At 41.1% G+C, this 20,109-nt stretch overlaps 1 protein-coding gene across 2 annotated transcripts in view; it reads right to left on the bottom strand.

The window, feature by feature from the left end:
- Positions 1-20,109, bottom strand: part of FKBP9 (FKBP prolyl isomerase 9) — a 49,609-nt gene that overhangs the window by 23,348 nt on the left and 6,152 nt on the right. For both annotated transcript variants that reach the window (XM_065883915.1, XM_065883916.1), the window contains exons 2-5: positions 12,262-12,407; positions 11,531-11,720; positions 11,119-11,264; positions 248-437 (exon numbers count right to left, since the gene is read on the bottom strand). In XM_065883915.1, the coding sequence (XP_065739987.1) occupies positions 248-437; positions 11,119-11,264; positions 11,531-11,720; positions 12,262-12,407 (672 nt within the window). The remainder of the gene's footprint in view (positions 1-247; positions 438-11,118; positions 11,265-11,530; positions 11,721-12,261; positions 12,408-20,109) is intronic.

The following is a 20,109-nucleotide window of genomic DNA, read 5'->3' as shown; positions in this document are numbered from 1 at the left end:
TACTTGGATAGCTGAGCACAGTCTAGAGGGATTGTGGGAGTCCAGGGTGAGCCTCTCCTGCTTTCCTGCAGATCCATCTCTCACAGGCCCCAAGGAGACTGTTCTAACAACCTCTGAAGGAATTCAGTATCAGAAAATAGAAACCTACACTGGAGACGAAAATACTAACTCAAAATCAGCACTGACAAGCTATAAACTATATTTAATAAGATGTTCTGGTAAGTGAAGGAACCTGTTGTTTGCTTACCTGGAATCAAAGAATGTGCCATCCAGAAGTGTGCCGTTGTAATGATACCTGAGAAAGTCCCCCGTTTGACTTTGCCGCTCACAGTTTTCAGGTACTACCTTATTCTCAATGGAAATGCCATCCTTGGGGTTATGGAGGTCCAATAATGCAACATCAAACACCAGAGATGCCTGCCCAGGAATGTCTTTCCCTAGAGTGGAATGAAGGAAGATGATGAAATCAGGACACAAGATTTAGGAAGTATCAATACTTTAACAACAATTCAACACCCACTATGTTGATGTTACACATTCCTTGAAGTTTCCCAGCCAAGGAAACAAATGTTCTTCCACATCTTGGGTGGTCCCCCATGGTGTCTAACCGTGCTGTCTCATGTGGTGTCCAACCGAGGGCTGGCAGGTATAATTTGAAGCCTGACTTCCTCAGAAAAAGGAGCAAACCGATAATAATGACATGGAGAATACTGTGACCACATTTTCTATGCTTGTGCTTGCAAATCAAGGCTCTATGTGAGTGGTTATATACCCACATGCAAACCCAAATACATACCTGTGTGGGTTTCTGTTTGTATACAGATGCAAATCACAGACATTCCAAAGCTTGGATCCCATTCCGGAGAACACTACACAGACTTGTTCTTTGGAACTCACAGACAATTATTTTAAAATTTATTTTATTGAGTACAGTTGTTTTACAATGTTGTGTTAATTCCTCCTGTACAGCAAAGTGATTCAGTTATACATACATATATATTCTTTTTTTTAATAGATCGTTATTGGAGTATAATTGCTTTACAATGTTGTGTTAGTTTCTGCTGTATAACAAAGTGAATCAGCCATATGAATACATATATCCCCATATCCCCTTCCTCCCGACCTCCCTCCCACCCTTCCTATCCCACCCCTCTAGGTCATCTCAAAGCACCAAGCTGATCTCCCTGTGCTATGCGGCTGCTTCCCACTAGCTAACTATTTTACCTTCGGTAGTGTATATATGTCGATGCGACTCTCACTTCACCCCAGCTTCCCCCTCCCACCCCATGTCCATTCTCTATGTCTACGTCTTTATTCCTGCCCTGCAACTAGGTTTATCAGTACCTTTTTTTTTTTCAGATTCCATATATATGCATTAGCATATGGTATTTTTCTCTTTCTGACTTACTTCACTCTGTATGACAGACTCTAGGTCCATCCACCTCATTACAAAGAACTCAATTTTGTTTCTTTTTATGGCTAAGTAATACTCCATTGTATATATGTGCCACATCTTCTTTATCCATTCATCTGTTGATGGACACTTAGGTTGGTACCATTTCCTGGCTATTGTAAATAGTACTTCAGTGAACATTGTGGTACATGTCTTTTTGAATTATGGTTTTCTCAGGGTATATGCCCAGTAGTGGGATTGCTGGGTCGTATGGTAGTTCTAATTTTAGTTTTTTAAGGAACCTCCATACTGTTTTCCATAGTGGTTGTATCAATTTACATTCCCACCAAGAGTGCAAGAGGGTTCCCTTTTCACCACACCCCTTCCAGCATTTATTGTTTCTAGATTTTTTGATAATGGCCATTCTGACCAGCGTGAGGTGATACCTCATTGTAGTTTTGATTTGCATTTCTTTAATAATTATTGATGTTGAGCATCCTTTCATGTGCCCCTTGGCCATCTGTATGCCCTCCTTCGTGAAACGTCTACTTAGGTCTTCTGCCCATTTTTTAATTGGATTGTTTGTTTTTTTGATATTGAGCTCCATGAGCTGTTTGTATATTTCAGAGATTAATATTTTGTCTGTTGTTTCATTTGCAAGTATTTTCTCCCATTCTGAGAAATCAAAGATGACAAACAGATGGAGAAATATACCATGTTCTTGGATTGGAAGAATCAATATTGTGAAAATGACTATACTACCCAAAGCAATCTACAGATTCAAAGTAATCCCTATCAAACTACCAGTGGCATTCTACACAGAAGTAGAACAAAAAATTTTACAACTCGTATGGAAACACAAAAGACCCTGAATAGCCAAAGCAATCTTGAGAAAAAAAAACAGAGCTGGAGTAATCAGGCTCCCCGACCTCAAACTATACCACAAAGTTATAGTAATCAAGACAGTATGGTACTGGTACAAAAACAGAAATACAGATCAATGGTACAGGATAGAATGCCCAGAGATAAACCCACACATATATGGTCACCTAATTTACGACAAAGGAGGCAAGAACATACAATGGAGAAAAGACAGGCTCTTCAATACATGGTGCTGGGAAAACTGGACAGCTACATGTAAAAGAATGAAATTAGAACACTACCTAACACCATATACAAACGTATATATATTATTTTTCATATTCTTTTCCATTATGGTTTATTACAGGACATTGACTATAGTTCCCTGTGCTACACTGTAAAACCCTGTTGTCCCTCCATTCCATATACAATAGTTTGTATCTGCTAATCCCAAACTCCCAATCCATCCCTCTACCACCCCACTTCCCCGTTGGCACCCACAAGTCTGTTCCCAATGTCTGGGGACTCACAACCAATTTTTTTTTTTAACATCTTCATTGGAGTATAACTGCTTTACAATGTTGTGCTAGTTTCTGCTGTATAACAAAGTGAATCAGCCATATGCATACATATATCCCCATATCCCCTCCCTCTTGCATCTCCCTCCCACCCTCCATATCCCACCCCTCTAGGTGGTCACAAAGCACCAAGCTGATCTCCCTGTGCTATGCAGCTGCTTCCCACTAGCTAGCTATTTTACATGTGGTAGTGTATATATGTCCATGCCACTCTCTCACTTTGTCCCAGCATACCCTTCCCCCTCCATGAGTCCTCAAGCCCATTCTCTACATCTGAGTCTTTATTCCTGTCCTGCCCCTAGGTTCTTCAGAACCTTTTTTTGTTTTAGATTCCGTATATATGTGTAAGCATACAATATTAGTTTTTCTCTTTCTAACTTACTTCACTCTGTAGGACAGACTCTAGGTCCATCCGCCTCACTACAAATAACTCAATTTCGTTTCTTTTTATGGCTGAGTAATATTCCATTGTATATATGTTCCACATATCCTTTATCCATTCATCTGTCGATGGACACTTAGGTTAGTTCCATTTCCTGGCTATTGTAAGTAGTGCTGTAATGAACAATGTGCTACATGACTCTTGTTGAATTATGCTTTTCTCAGGGTATATGCCCAGTAGTGGGATTGCTGGGTCGTATGGTAGTTCTATTTTTAGTGTTTTAAGGAACCTCCATACTGGCTCTCCATAGTGGCTGTATCAATTTACATTCCCACCAACAGTGCAACAGGGCTCCCTTTTCTCCACACTCTCTGCAGCATTTATTGTTTGTAGATTTTTTGATGATGGCCATTCTCACTGGTGTGAGGTGATGCCTCATTGTAGTTTTGATTTGCATTTCTCTAATGATTAGCAATGTTGAGCATCCTTTCATGTGTTTGTTGGCAATCTGTATATCTTCTTTGGAGAAATGTCTATTTAGGTCTTCTGCCCATTTTTGGATTGCGTTATTTGTTTTTTTGATATTGAGCTCCATGAGCTGCTTGTATATTTTGGAGATTAATCCTTTGTCAGTTGCTTCGTTTGCAACTACTTTCTCCCATTCTGCGGGTTGTTTTTTCGTTTTGTTAATGGTTTCTTTTGCAGTGCAAAAGCTTTTAAGTTTCATTAGGTCTCATTTGTTTATTTTTGTTTTTATTTCCATTTCTCTAGGAGGTGAATCAAAAAGGATCTTGCTGTGACTTATGTCATAGAGTGTTCTGCCTATTTTTTCCTCTAACAGTTTTATAGTGTCTGGCCTTACATTTATGTTTTAATCCATTTTGAGTTTATTTTTGTGTATAGTGTTAGGGAGTGTTCTAATTTCGTTCTTTTACATGTAGCTGTCCAGTTTTCCCAGCACCACTTATTGAAGAGGCTGTCTTTTCTCCATTGGATATTCTTGCCTCCTTTATCAAAAATAAGGTGACCATATGTGTGTGGGTTTATATCTGGGCTTTCTATCCTGTTCCATTGATCTATTTTTCTGTGTTTGTGCCAGTACCATCCTGTCTTGATTACTGTAGCTTTGTAGTACAGTCTGAAGTCTGGGAGCCTGATTCCTCCAGCTCCATTTTTCTTTCACAAGGTGGCTTTGGCTATTTGAGGTCTTTTGTGTTTCCATACAAATTGTGAAATTTTTGTTCTACTTCTGTGAAAAACGCCACTGGTAGTTTGATAAGGATTGCATTGAATCTGTAGATAGCTTTGGGGAGTATAGTCATTTTCACAATGTCGATTCTTCCAATCCAAGAACATGGTATATCTCTCCATCTGTTTGTATCATCTTTAATTTCTTTCATCAGTGTCTTATACTTTTCTGCATACAGGTTTTTTTCTCCTTAGGTAGGTTTATTCCTAGGTATTTTATTCTTTTTGTTGCAATGGTAAATGGGAGTGTTTCCTTAATTTCTCTTTCAGATTTTTCATCATTAGTGTATAGGAATGCAAGAGATTTCTGTGCATTAATTTTGTATCCTGCTACTTTACCAAATTCATTGATTAGCTCTAGTAGTAGCATCTTTGGGATTCCCTATGTATAGTATCATGTTATCTGCAAACAGTGACAGCTTTACTTCTTGTTTTCCAATTTGGATTCCTTTTATTTCTTTTTTTTTCTCTGCTTTCTGTGGCTAAAACTTCCAAAACTATGTTGAATGATAGTGGTGACAGTGAGCAACCTTGTCTTGTTCCTGATCTTAGTGGAAATGATTTCAGTTTTTCACCACTGAGAACGATGCTGGCTATGGGTCTTCATATATGGCTTTTATTATGTTGAGATAAGTTCCCTCTATGCCTACTTTCTGGAGGGTTTTTTATCATAAATGGGTGTTGAATTTTGTGGAAAGCTTTTACTGCATCTATTGAGATGATCATATGGTTTTTATCCTTCAATTTGTTAATAAGGTGTATCACATTGATTGATTTGCATATATTGAAGAGTCCTTGCATTCCTGGGATAAACCCTACTTGATCATGGTGTATGACCCTTTTAATGAGCTGCTGGATTCTGTTTGCTAGTATTTTGTTCAGAATTTTTGCATCTATGTTCGTCAGTGATATTGGCCTGTAGTTTTCTTTTTTTGTGACATCTTTGTCTGGTTTCAGTATCAGGGTGATGGTGAAATGAGTTTGGGAGTGTTCCTCCCTCTGCTATATTTTGGAAGAGTTTGAGAACTCTGTGAAGCCTATGAAGCCATCTGGTCCTGGGCTTTTGTTTGTTGGAAGATTTTTAATCAGAGTCTCAATTTCAGTGCTTGTGACTGGTCTGTTTATATTTTCTATTTCTTCCTGGTTCAGTCTCAGAAGGTTGTGCTTTTCTAAGAATTTGTCCATTTCTTCCAGGTTGTCCATTTTATTGGCATAGAGTTGCTTGTAGTAATCTCTCATGATCCTTTGTATTTCTGCAGTGTCAGTTGCTACTTCTCCTTTTTCATTTCTAATCCTGTTGATTTGAGTCTTCTCCCTTTTTTCTATGATAAGTCTGGCTAATCGTTTATCAATTTTGTTTATCTTCTCAAAGAACTAGCTTTATTGATCTTTGCTATCGCTTCCTTCTTTTTCCTTTATTTCTGATCTGATCTTTATGATTTTTTTCCTTCTGCTAACTTTGGGGTGTTTTTTGTGTTCTTCTTTCTCTAACTGCTTTAGGTATAAGGTTAGGTTGTTTTTTTGAGATGTTTCTTGCTTCTTGCGGTAGGATTGTATTGCTATAAACTTCCCTCTTAGAACTGCTTTTGCTGCATCTCATAGGTTTGGGTTGTCATGTTTTCATTGTCATTTGTTTCTACGTGTTTTTTGATTTCCTCTTTGATTTCTTCAGTGATTTCTTGGTTATTCAGTAGTGTATTGTTTAGCCTCCATGTGTTTGTATTTTTTAACAGTTTTTTTCTTGTAACTGATATCTAGTCTCATAGTGTTGTGGTCAGAAAAGACACTCGATACAATTTCAATTTTCTTAAATTTACCAAGGCTTGATTTATGACCCAAGATATATTCTATACTGGAGAATGTTCCATGAGCACTGAGAAGAAAGTGTATTCTGTTGTTTTTGGATGGAATGTCCTATAAATATCAATTAAGTCCATCTTGTTTAATGGGTCATTTAAAGCTTGTGTTTCCTTATTTATTTTCATTTGGATGATCTGTCCATTGGTGAAAGTGGGGTGTTAAACTGCCCTACTATTATTGTGTTACTGTCAATTTCCCCTTTAATGGCTGTTAGCATTTGCCTTATATATTAAGGTGCTCCTATGTTGGGTGCATAAATATTTACAATTGTTATATCTTCTCCTTGGATTGATCCCTTGATCATTATGTAGTGTCCTTCTCTTTCTCTTGTAATAGTCTTTATTTTAAAGTCTATTTTATCTGATATGAGAATTGCTCCTCCAGCTTTCTTTTGATTTCCATTTGCATGGAATATCTTTTTCCATCCCCTCACTTTCAGTCTGTATGTGTCCCTAGGTCTGAAGTGGGTCTCTTGTAGACAGCATATATACAGGTCTTGTTTTTGTATCCATTCAGCCAGCCTGTGTCTTTTGGTTGGAGCATTTAATCCATTTACATTTAAGGTAATTATTGATATGTATGTTCCCATTACCATTTTATTAATTGTTTTGTGTTTGTTTTTGTAGGTCTTTTCCTTCTCGTGTTTCCTGCCTAGAGAAGTTCCTTTAGCATGTTTTGTAAAGCTGGTTTGGTGGTGATGAATACTCTTAACTTTTGTTTGTCTGTAAAGGTTTTAATTTCTCCGTCGAATCTGAATGAGATCCTTGCTGGGTAGAGTAATCTTGGTTGTAGGTTCTTCCCTTTCATCACTTTAAATATGTCCTGCCACTCCCTTCTGGCTTGCAGAGTTTCTGCTGCAAGATCAGCTGTTAACCTTATGGGGATTCCCTTGTATGTTATTTGTTGCTTTTTCCTTGCTCCTTTTAATATTTTTTCTTTGTATTTAATGTTTGATAGTTTGATTAATATGTGTCTTGGTGTGTTTCTCCTTGTTTTTATCCTGTATGGTACTCTCTGAGCTTCCTGGAGTTGATGGGCTATTTCCTTTTCCATGTTAGGGAAGTTTTCAACTATAATCTCTTCAAATATTTTCTCAGTCCCTTTCTTTTTCTCTTCTTCATCTAGGACCCCTATAATTCAAGTGTTTGTGCGCTTAATGTTGTCCCAGAGGTCTCTGAGACTGTCCTCAATTCTCTTCATTATTTTTTCTCTATTCTGCTCTGCAGTAGTTATTTCTACTATTTTATCTTCCAGGTCACTTATCTGTTCTTCTGCCTCAGATATTCTGCTATTGATTCCCTCTAGAGAATTTTTAATTTCATTTATTGTGTTGTTCATCATTGTTTGTTTGCTCTTTAGTTCTTCTAGGTCTTTGTTAAATGTTTCTTGTATTTTCTCCATTCTATTTCCAAGGTTTTGGATCATCTTTACTATCATTACTCTGAATTCTTTTTCAGGTAGACTGCCTATTTCCTCTTCATTTGTTTGGTCTAATGGGTTTTACTTTGCTCCTTCATCTGCAGTGTATTTCTCTGTCTTCTCATTTTGCTTGACTTACTGTGTTTGGGGTCTCCTTTTAGCAGGCTGCAGGTTCGTAGTTCCTGTTGTTTTTGGTGGCTGTCCCCAGTGGGTGAGGTTGGTTCACTGAGTTGTGAGGCTTCCTGATGGAGGGGCCTGGTGCCTGTGTTCTGGTGCATAAGGCTAGATCTTGTCTTTCTGGTGGGCAGGACCATGTCCGGTGGTGTGTTTTGGGGTGTCTGTGAACTTATTATGATTTTAGGCAGCCTCTCTGCTAATGGGTGGGGCTGTGTTCCTGTCTTTCTAGTTGTTTGGCATGGGGTGTCCAGCACTGGAGGTTGCTGGTCGTTGAGTGGAGCTGGGTCTTAGCGTTGAGATGTAGATCTCTGGGAGAGCTGTTGCCGATTGATATTACGTGGGGGCCTGGAGGTCTCTGGTAATCCAGTGTCCTGAACTAGGCTCTCCCACCTCAGAGGCTCAGGCCTGACACCCGGCTGGAGCACCAAGACCCTGTCTGCCACACGGCTCTTTTTCTAGTTTCTGTCCTTTTTCCACACATATAGGTTTTTTCCTTCATATCATTCAGTCTTGCTAAAGTTCTGGGGTCATCTCGGAGATCAATCTGAGTCCCTGTTTGTGTTGGAGGGTCTCCTGCAGAGGCAGGGGGTGGCTGTGGCTTACTGTGGGGACAAGGACACTGGCAGCAGTAGTTCTGGGAAGCACTCCTTGGTGTGAGCTCTACCAGAGTCCCTCACAACCAACTTTTTTTATTTTTGGCTCTTTGGGTCTTCGTTGCTCTGTGCAGGCTTTCTCTAGTTGCGGTGAGTGGGGGCTACTCTTCATTGCAGTGTGTGGGCTTCTCATTGCAGCGGCTTCTCTTGTTGCACAGCACAGGCTCTAGGCACGTGGGCTTCAGTAGTCGTGGCACGCCGGCGCAGTAGTTGTGGCTCGCAGGCTCTAGAGCGCAGGCTCAGTAGTTGTGGCGCACAGGCTTAGCTGCTCTGTGGTATGTGGGATCTTCCTGGACCAGGGCTCGAACTCGTGTCCCCTGCACTGGCGGGCAGATTCTTAACCACTGTGCCACCAGGGAAGTTCCCCAATTTTTAAAGAGGCAAAAATTCAATCCTTTAAGTGCATCCAAAACAAGATATAAGTAAAACTAAATTAAGCTGAGATAAGAGGGAAAAAAACGGCACCCACAATCCAAAACATAAATAGTCCTCCAATCATTTCTATTTCACTTCAGGATGGTATTGCTTCTCATGGATATTCCTAACAGTGAGGATTTATTGAATATGTGCCACACGATAATCCACATGAAGAGATTATTGGGCACTAGCTCTTCCTGCAAAGATCAACATCAACCAATAAGTAACTCTAAATCCAGGACTCTGGGATAGAAGGAAGTTAGTTACCTGACAAACCACTTACCTCAACACTGTTACTTGCCATTTGTTATGTCATGCAAAGGAGAAGGCCTAGACAAGTGAACAACAGGGCATGCCAAGACTGTGCTCCTTCAACTGGCTCTTTGGCAGAGCCCACCCCTCTGTCTCCTTCCCCTCAGAGGAATGGCGAAATCTGCTGAAAGCAGGCTGCTGAGTCAGCCTCTGGATCGCCAGGTGTGGTTAATCCCTGAAATGCAGGTGTGGGTGTGGGAGGGTGTGTGATAGAATATGAATCTTTTTTACTTTTCTGTATCTTTTAATTTAATAGAAAACAGAAAGCCTTACGGTAACCACAGGGTGTAAATTTTTCTAGCATTATTATGTACTACCTGAATATTTGCTTTTTTTAATAACAACTTTATTGAGATATAATTCCCATACTATACAATTCACCTGTTTAAATTTATACCTGGATAGCTGAGCACAGTGTCAAAGTATAAAACATTTAAAAATAACTATTTTATATAAACTATTTATTTAAAATATTTAAATTATTTATTATTTTAAATAAACTATGTGTTTAAAATATTTAAATTATTTATTATTTATTTAAAATAAATAAATAACATTCGTCACATCGGGCTAGGCATCTACCTTTACTTCGTACCTCATATGCATGTGGATGATGATAAAAGGATTTGGCAGACAAGGAGAATGAACTTCCATTAGCCAAGGATGAGAGAGTTTGAGTAGTGATAAGAATAATAACATATCTTGGGGAGGGGAGAATTAAGATATATTTGCGGCAGTTACTTTCAAGCTTTATTTTTCTTTTAGCAGGTTTTTAAAGAAACTGTCTGCAGATTCCCAGTAATAAAAGTGGAGGTCGACAGGAGAGAAGGCTCCTCTCCTCCTGCTCTGTAGACCTAGAACTCTCAGAAAACATAGCTTGGAAAACTTTATATTAGGGGGTTATTAGAAGTCAGGTATCACTGTTAGTAAACTTCTTAAATAGCATCACATTTTCTTTTTTTTTTCTCTTTCTTTTCTTTTCTTTCTTTCTTTTTTTTTTTTTTTTTTTGGCCACACGGCTTGTGGGATCTTAGTTCCCCGACCAGAGATGGAACCCATGCCCCTGCCCTGGAAGCATGGAGTCTTAACCACTGGACCACCAGGGAAGTCCCGAGATGCCTTACCTAAGAACAACAATGAGGGTGGAATGAATTGGGAGATTGGGATTGACATATATACACTATTGATTCTATGTATAAAATAGATAACAAATGAGAACCTACTGTATAGCACAGGGAACTCTACTCAATACTCTGTGGTGACCTAAATGGGAAGGAAATCCAAAAAACAGGGGATATATGTATACGCATAGCTGATTCACTTTGCTGTACAGTAGAAACTAACACAACATTGTAAAGTAACTATACTCAAATAAAAAAATTTTTAAATAAAATAAAATAAAATAGTACTAGGTGGAAAAAAAAAGAACAACAATGACCATTAATAGGTGGAGATTTCTGCAACTTACTCATCAGACAGCAAATGATCTAGACTAGCACCGTCCAAATAGAACTTTCTGCAGTGACGGAAATGCTCTGTATCTGCCCTGTCCAGTATAGCAGCCCTTGGCAACAAGCAGCTCTTAAGTACATGAACTGTGGCATGTTCAGTATTTAAAGTTTTATTTAAAGGTACAGTATTTAAAGTTTTATTTAACCTAATGTAAATGTAAATAGCTATATGTAGCTAGTGGCTACCATATTGGACACTGCAAGTCTAGACCAAAAGCTCTGGTGGGTTTCACACGGTAAGTTAAATTAACCACTGCAAAAGAAATAAAGACAGATGAGAGTGGCTCAAAGAATGAGAAGGACTTACCATCTCCATCTTCTCCATAGGCCAGAAAAGGAGGTATGGTGATGATGCGCTTTTCTCCCACACACATCCCCAGCAGCCCTTTGTCCATTCCAGGAATCAGCCAACCAATTCCCACATATGTGTCATATGTTTTCATGCGATTGTGACTGAAAACCAATGAGAAAGGGGAAAAGTTCCATACCATGAGGGCATTTCCAATTCATCCTTCAAAACGTTTTTGTTACCCAAAACTCAGCTACCAATGAACTCATACCCATCCCTGGAGAAAAAGCATGTATACATCTTTGTTCCCAATCACAGAGCAGTTGGGAATGAATCCCTTTTCTGATTTCTCCATGGGCATAAAAAAGCAGATGAGAGAGAAAGAACTAAGGGGCATTTCAATGATACTACCATGAATGGCGGGACTTACCTCGAATCAAACAGTGTCCCATCTAAGAACGTTCCATTGTAGTGGTACCTAACAAAATCAGACACCTGGATGGTCCGAGGGCAACTGGCGGGCTTGAAGTAAGTGTGAATCTGAACCTGATCTTCCGAATTCCAAATATCCATCAGAAGTACATCAAAATGAAGAACTGAATCTGGGGGAATCACACCAGCTAGAAAATAAAGAGAGTTCACACTGAGAAGCTGCTGCCTTTTGGGCCAGACAAATAAACACCTAGGACGCTGCCAAGGTGAATGGAAGCCAAAAGGGCTCGAGAGGTCACATACAATTCCAAAATGAGCCACGTTCCCTCCTTCTTTCCAAATGAAAAACAAATTTTTTTGCCGCACCCTGTGGCTTGCGGGATCTCAGTCCCCTGACCAGGGATTGAACCCAGGCCATGGAATTGAAAGCCCAGGATCCTAACCACTAGGCTACCAGGGAACTCCCTCCAAATGAAATTTAAAGAGAAAAAAACACAAAAATTTCCTCTCAGCAAGGATAACATTCAGTACACCTGTGTTAATAACACTTCTTTCATATCTAGAATAAATAAACTTTTAAGATGAGATTTTAGCTGTGTGTGTGTGCTCACAGCTTCTCATTTTCCCCTACCCAAAGCTTCCGAAGACTCTAGTCTGCCTGACTGAAGAGCCTGCAAATGCTCTGGTGGTTTCGGCAGATGTGTTTACAAGCACAGAACAAACACTTACAAACTCCTTCACTTCCGTAGGCCAGCTTTGAGGGGATCTTCACAAAACGCCTCTCATTTACACACATCCCGACCAGAGCTTGGTCCATTCCTGCAATCAGTTGTCCTTTTCCCACAAACACGTTGAAAGTGGAGTCTCTGTCATAGCTGAGGACCCAAAAGGTAGGGAGAGAGAAGGAAAAGTATGAATAATCCTTCCCTTAATGAAACTAACCTGTAAAAATGTACCCATGGACAGAGTGAGGTCACTGCAAAGTAAAAAGCCCACAGAGAGGGCTTCCCTGGTGGCGCAGTGGTTGAGAGTCCGCCTGCTGGTGCAGGGGACACGGGTTCGTGCCCCAGTCCGGGAAGATCCCACATGCCGCGGAGCGGTTGGGCCCGTGAGCCATGGCCGCTGGGCTTGCGCGTCCGGAGCCTGTGCTCTGCAACGGGAGAGGCCACAACAGTGAAAGGCCTGCGTACAGCAAAAAAAAAAAAAAAAAGCCCACAGAGGAGTTACTGATGCAGGAAATATCTTCATTGGACAGTACTTGCAGGGTTGGAATTTTTTAATTACCTTGAATATTGCCAGCAAATCTAGTCAGATAAGCATCAGCATAACTCTCTCTAGAGAAAAATATATGTTGTTTGTTGTGAAATATCTACCAATTCTTCCATTAAAAAAAAAACAACGTTTACTCCATTTCCATGCGATTGGTACTAACAGCAATATCACAGACACTCATGTGCAAATTAACACTAATTTTCTTTTTTTTTCTTTTAAGTCAATAAGTTAAACAAAGAGGCAGCGTGGTGTAGCAGGAAGTGCACTTAAACTCTCTTAATCTCAGTTTCCTCCACTGCAAAATGTGAGTGATGATAATAGCCATCACAAAATCCGTACCATATAACGATGTGAAAAGTACTCTGAAAACCTAAGGGTTATGCCAATATTACCATACATAATTATTGCAGGTGATAGAAAGTCTGATGTAGTCTTGAAATCACTAATACATGTGTTTTAAAGGCTGACTGGTGATGGCCTTAAGTAGGAAAATAAATAATGGAATCATGGCTATGATCCAAGCTCTCATCCTCTTCCATGTCAAACTTAGCAACAGCAAGGGGGTGCCAATTAGGATACTATGCTAGGGGCTTTGGGGGATATAAAAAAGTCCAAGGCATGGACTCTGCCTACAAGTACCTTACATACTGGCAGACACACCTACAGAGTTTTAGACACTGTGTTTAAGAAAATGACTACAGAGCTTGGTTTATAATAACTAAACACTGGAAATAACTTACAAGTTCAAGAGTATGGCACTGATTGCATATAAGGCAAGGACATATAATAAAATGCTCTATGGCCATTTAAAAATAACAGATTTCTGCTATAGGGATGTAACGTATAGCATTACTATACGTGACTATAGTTAATAATACTGTACAGTGAATATAGTTAATGGTGACTATAGTTAATAATATTGTGTTGCAGGGCTCCCCTGGTGGCACAGTGGTTAAGAATCTGCCTGCCTGTGCAGGGGACACAGGTTCAAGCCCTGGTCCTGGAAGACCCCACATGCTGCGGAGAAACTAAGCCCGTGCACCACAACTACTGAGCCTGCGCTCTAGAGCCCACGAGCCACAACTACTGAGCCCAAGTGCCACAACTACTGAAGCCCGTGCGCCTAGAGCCCGTGCTCTGCAACAAGAGAAGCCACTGCAATGAGAAGCCTGCACACCACAAGGAAGAGTAGGCCCCGCTCGCTGCAACTAGAGAAAGCTTGCGCACAGCAACGAAGACCCAACACAGCCAAAGATAAAAATAAATAAATTAGGGCTTCCCTGGTGGCGCAGTGGTTGAGAGTCCGCCTGCCGATGCAGGGGACACGGGTTCGTGCCCCAGTCCAGGAAGATCCAACATGCCACGGAGCAGCTAGGCCCGTGAGCCATGGCCGCTGAGCCTGCGCATCCGGAGCCTGTGCTCCGCAACGGGAGAGGCCACAATAGTGAGAGGCCCGTGTACCACAAAAAAAAAAAAAACAACTAAAAATAGAACTACCATATGACCCAGCAATCCCACTACTGGGCATATACCCTGGGAAAACCATAATTCAAAGAGTCGTGTACCACAATGTTCATTGCAGCTCTGTTTACAATAGCCAGGACATGGAAGCAACCTAAGTGTCCATCGACAGATGAATGGATAAAAAAGATGTGGCACATATATACAATGGAATATTACTCAGCCATAAGAAGAAATGAAATTGAGTTATTTGTAGTGAGGTGGATGGACCTAGATCTGTCATACAGAGCGAAGTAAGTCAGAAAGAGAAAAACAAATACTGTATGCTAACACACATATATGGAATACAATAATAATAAAATAAGGTTCTGAAGAACCTAGGGGCAGGACAGGAATAAACACGCAGACATAGAGAATGGACTTGAGGACACAGGGAGGGGGAAGGGTAAGCTGGGACGAAGTGAGAGAGTGGCATGGACATATATACACTACCAAATGTAAAATAGATAGCTAGTGGGAAGCAGCCACATAGCACAGGGAGATCAACTTGGTGCTTTGTGACCACCTAAGGAGGATGGGAGGGAAGGAGACACAAGACGGAAGAGATATGGGGATATATGTATATGTATAGCTGATTCACTTTGTTATAAAGCAGAAACTAACACACCACTGTAAAGCAATTATACTCCAATAAAGATGTTAAAGAAAAAAGAATCCACCTGCCAATGCAGGGGATACGGGTTCGAGACCTGGCTAGGGAAGATCCCAATGCTGCGGAGCAACTAAGCCCATGCGCCACAACTACTGAGCCCGCGCTTTAGAGCCCGTGAGCCACAACTACTGAAGCCCACATGCCTAGAGCCTGTCCTCCACAGCAAGAGAAGCCACCACAATGAGAAGCCCACGAACCGCAAGGAAGAGTAGCCCCCACTCGCCACAACTAGAGAAAGCCCACACGCAGCAGTGAAGACCCAACAAAGCCAAAAAAAAAAAAAAGTTACCACCACAAGAAAAAAAATTTTTGTAACTATGCATGGTGATGGATGTTAACTACACTTATTGTGGTGATCATTTTGCAATATATACAAATATCAAATCATTATGTTGTACACCTAAAACTAATATAATACTATATGTCAATTATACCTCAATAAAAAAAATTTTAACATTTCTATTCATTGGCACTAGAAAGACATACACGTGAAGAGAAAAGTGTAGGTTACAGTGCCACATATAAAATAATCTCATTTTGAATTTACATATATAGATGCATGTGAAAAATCCACAAGGTGACACGTGAAAATATTACCAATAGTAATCTATGGGTAGGAGATTTCAGGTGACGATTTGTCTTCTCTTTAATTCTCTCTTAATTTCAAAATGATCATGGAATACATGTTCACAGGTTTCACTTCATGGATTCGACCAACTGGAAATTGAAAATATTTTTTCAAATTTCAGATAGTTCCAAAAAGCAAAAACCTGAATTTGCTGAACACCGGCAACTATTTACATAGCATTTACATTGTATTAGGTATCAGAAGTAATCTAGTGATGATTTAAAGTATACAGGAGGATGTGCCTTGGTTATATGCAAATACTACACCGTTTTATATAAGGGACTTGAGTATCTGAAGATTTTGGTATCCAAAGGGGTTCTGGAACCAATCCCCCATGGATACCAAGAGACGACTGTACTTATGTAATAAAATGTTAAGGGCTGTTGGAATCTACCTGCCCTTCACTTGGTAAATTACTTCTACATTTTCCTCATTTTCCTTAATGAACAGCTTGGGAGAGCAGCACAGTCCACCTCACCACGTGTCAGGTCATCTTCCTCAGACCTGCCCTCTCCTTCCCTTTCTCCTCCTAGTTTTAGAGTCCATTTCACAGCCTTCCTTTCTCCAAGGTCAGTGAACAGAAAGCAAATGTCCAAGTTCTGGCTGACAAGCCAGAGAACAAAAGCACATAATCAGCTTTGTGCCGAAGTTGGCTCTACGCCTCCACCCTCTGTCTCCGGGGGACCGAAACCCACCCTGGGGAATGCCAGCTCTTCAGTTTCACTTGGCTGGGGCTCTGCCATACCCTGAACCATCATCAAACTGGAGGATTTATGGACCAGAATTCAGGCTTCGAAGACTTCCCAGGCACGGAACTTTATATTTTTCATCCACAGAACCCAAATTTAACGAGAGTTTTTAATAATAACTACTATTCAGAGAGCGTTTATTATGTGTCAGGCACAGGGGTAACCTAAGCTTTTCTATACGCTATCTCATTTAATCCTCATACAACACCTGAAAGTAAGTGCTGATACTCAGGCTCCTGGGAGGTGAAAAAATTTCCCAAGCTCACAAAGTTAGCCAAATGGGAAAAAAAGCTAGAACCCAGGACTATCTGACTCTTATCCTCCATGCACAGGGCCTCCCTAGATGATGTATAAAAACTGGTATGGCCTCACAGCATTAATTTATGCATTTGATGACTGCCTAAGCAACATGCTAGAAACAAAAAACACCTTTCCGAAAGAAAATGTATAATTTACATACATGAGAAACTAACAAGCAAGGCCAGTTTTGTCTACAGCTGAAAACTCTGACCATCTGGAAAAATAAAGTTGTTCTCAGCAAGTCTGTGCTGATCAGTACTACTGGAACAAATTCATACACAGGGTCCAGCCAGGAGCTGGTCATGAAAATTATTTCTGCAAGTGCTGGAATTAGCCCTTATTCAGCCTGTCCCAGTATTGGGCTGATTTGCAGATGTCCCAATCGAGGTCCTGCAGGAAAGAGATGATAGGCACAAACTAGGCAGCTCCAGGACACTTTAATAAAGGGGCTGTGTGCAGGGTGCAGAGAAACAATTAAGGGACAATGCAGTACCTCTGGGGACAAGAAGGGAGTGCTGTTGTCACACCCAGACCTGAAGGATCCAGGAACAGAGAGGGAGCTCAGAGCACCTGACAGAAGCTAAGCTAGGACCTTTGGTCTAGGGACACAGCCCATGTGATGACTCTATAGGCAGGGAGCCAGAGGAATAAATATCTCCACCACACTCTCCTCCCTCCCTCTGATCTCCTGCTGAGGCCCCATGGCTGAACCCAGCCACAAGCCAGACTACAAGAGGGTCACTGATATAACCCGTACTATGCACAGGTAGTCCATATAGGTCAACCTCCCAGAGCAAAAAGCAAGTGGAACAGGGGTAGAGTGGACCTAGAAAGGCAAATGGAAATTATCCAGCACATCCAACACCCCCTTTCCTCTCCACCAGCTTACTTTTTCTCCCCTGCTCATTCACTGCTGTAGACCCTTTGATTGCTGCCCCTGACACTTCTACCTTCCTCTGCCCCAAGGGGGGTATGGGAGGTGGCTGCAGCACCCTCCAGCGATGCTCTTTCAGCTGATCAGCTCAAGGACCACTACGACAGGAGACATCACGTAACACCCATCATATTCAACTCACTCAAATTCAACTCATTCATCTGCTACAAACAAGCATACACTGTCTTGCGCTTATTCCTCAGGATAGGTAACTACCCCTGTAGCTGCATTCTTAAAGCATAAATACTGTGGCTCTACTTCTAAATGCAGGTTTCAACCTGCAGTGAGGATGAACTTTAAAAAGAACATATGGCAAACTGAACACACTCACTTCTCTAGAGCCCCCAAAGCCCATTCCTAGCCAAGCTCCTAAGCTCTTTATAAAAAAAGGACTGAGAAAACCAGAGCAGAGACCCTTGCTGTCAAGAGATGGCAACATTTTGGAAGATGGAGAGGGAACGGAGGGGCAGAAACTGACCTAGTAGGGAAGAAACAGAATCTAGTTGTATGCAAAAGGGGATCTGGTCAAGGGTGGACGCCACGTGCCTCCTAGAGCCTGCGGAGGCCACAGGGTAGAAGGAAACCTGGAGCATCAAAGTCCAAATTCAGAACAGCTACACCTCATCCCGGAGCCCCTTCCCCACTCTTAGCAGCTTGGTAACTATAATTTTAAGCTTTATGGAATTATTTAACTGCTTTTAAAACTCTGTGCATCTGTATTGTTTTAAAAATTAAATTAATTTTAAAACATTTTGCCAAAAATTGACATGCATGTATACTACTTGTTGCTGAGATTCTTCTGATCTCAGAGCCAGAAATGAAGTTAAAATGGCCATTACAAAGGGGAGAGAGAATGGCCCTATGGTTAGCAGAGCTGAAGTCCTGATCAACTATGAAAGGAAAAGACAGCTTGCTCTAAATGCCAATTTTAGATTCAGTTTAGACAAATAATAACCGAATACATTACTCCCCCTTGCACCTTTATTGAGATATAATGGACAAATAAAAAGTGCGTATATTTAAGGTGTATAACTTGATGTTTTGATACATCGTGAAATAATTGTCACAATGAAGCTAATTAACATATCCATCACCTCACATAGTTACCATTTTCTTTTTCTTTTTGTAGTAAGGACACTTAAGAATTACATTCTTAGCAAATGTCAAGTATACAATACAGTATTATTAACTATATTCACATTGCTGTACATTAGACTGAATAAATTTCTTTTGAACATTAAAGAGACTGCCATATTTTGAGAATTCATAACAGAAGGGAAGCAAGTTAATAAAGAGCCAGTTGATTGGGCATGGGAACCACCTTCTGGTGTCTCAGAGTTGGTCAGATGGCTGGCTTACATGGGACGTGCTTGATTTGAGGACTGTGGTCCTTGCCAAAGCCCTTGGTGAATGAGACTAGAACATTCATGAAATGCACAAAAGTAGAAACTCACCTCCTAGTTGGATGCCTAGCCCTGGGATGACACAGGTGAGATTCAACACACTCCCCAGGCTGAATTCCACTGCTGAGCTTGGGCCCAACTCAAGGGAGGGAGGCCACGTCTGATGTTTCTGCCTCCCACCTCCCTCCCCACACCTCTTGCTCCCAAAGGTGACTCTGGGCTTCCCAGACCCTTTGCCCAAGAGTATCTTCCTCAAACAACCACCTCTACCAGCAGCTAATGAGCCCTGGCAGGGGGGAAAGGCAAGCCATTAATGATCTGGCAGACTGCCTCTCTGCTACCCAAATGGAAAAATGAGAGGAAGAGAGAGAAGGTGAGGGAGAAAAGAGGAGCAAGTAGGAGTGCAGAGGAAGGAAAGGAGAACGCATCTATTCACACCTCCACGGAGAGTCAGACCCTGACATGCAAGCGGCTGGCTTGGATGGCCTTTGGTGCATTAAAGTATCATTAAAAGAAAAGTTTTGCAAAGGAAAGTAAAATCGTTACATTGCTATTGTGGATTTTTGCTTTTAAGCAACTGCACAAGTTAAAATGTCAGCTCTCTATAAATAATTCTTATTTTACACAAGTTCTCAGCCCAGCAAAATATAGCCAACTTAAATAATCAATATGAATGTATAGTTACTTGCAATGACCCACAAATGAAAATTAAAAGCAATGCCATTAAGGCAGCGGTTAAGAATCCGCCTGCCAATGCAGGGGACATGGGTTCGATCCCTGGTCTGGGAAGATGTCCCATGACGCAGAGCAACTAAACCTGTGCGCCACAACTACTGAAGCCCGCTATCTAGAGCCCATGAGCCACAACTACTGAGCCCGCGTGCCACAAGGACTGAAGCCCATGCGCCTAGAGCCCATGCTCCACAATGAGAGAAGCCACCACAAATGAGAAGCGCGCGTGCTGCAACCAAGCCCCGCTCGCCGCAACTTGAGAAAGCCTGCGCGCAGCAATGAAAATCAAACGCAGCCAAAAATAAATAAAAATCAATCAGTAAATAAATATTTTTTTAAAAAAGCAGTGCCATTAAGTCTTCAAAGGGGGCATCGTGTTGGCCTGC

Source organism: Phocoena phocoena, chromosome 9, assembly GCF_963924675.1.
Source record: "Phocoena phocoena chromosome 9, mPhoPho1.1, whole genome shotgun sequence".
NCBI lineage: Eukaryota > Metazoa > Chordata > Mammalia > Artiodactyla > Phocoenidae > Phocoena > Phocoena phocoena.
This window is presented reverse-complemented; position numbering and strand designations above follow the sequence as displayed.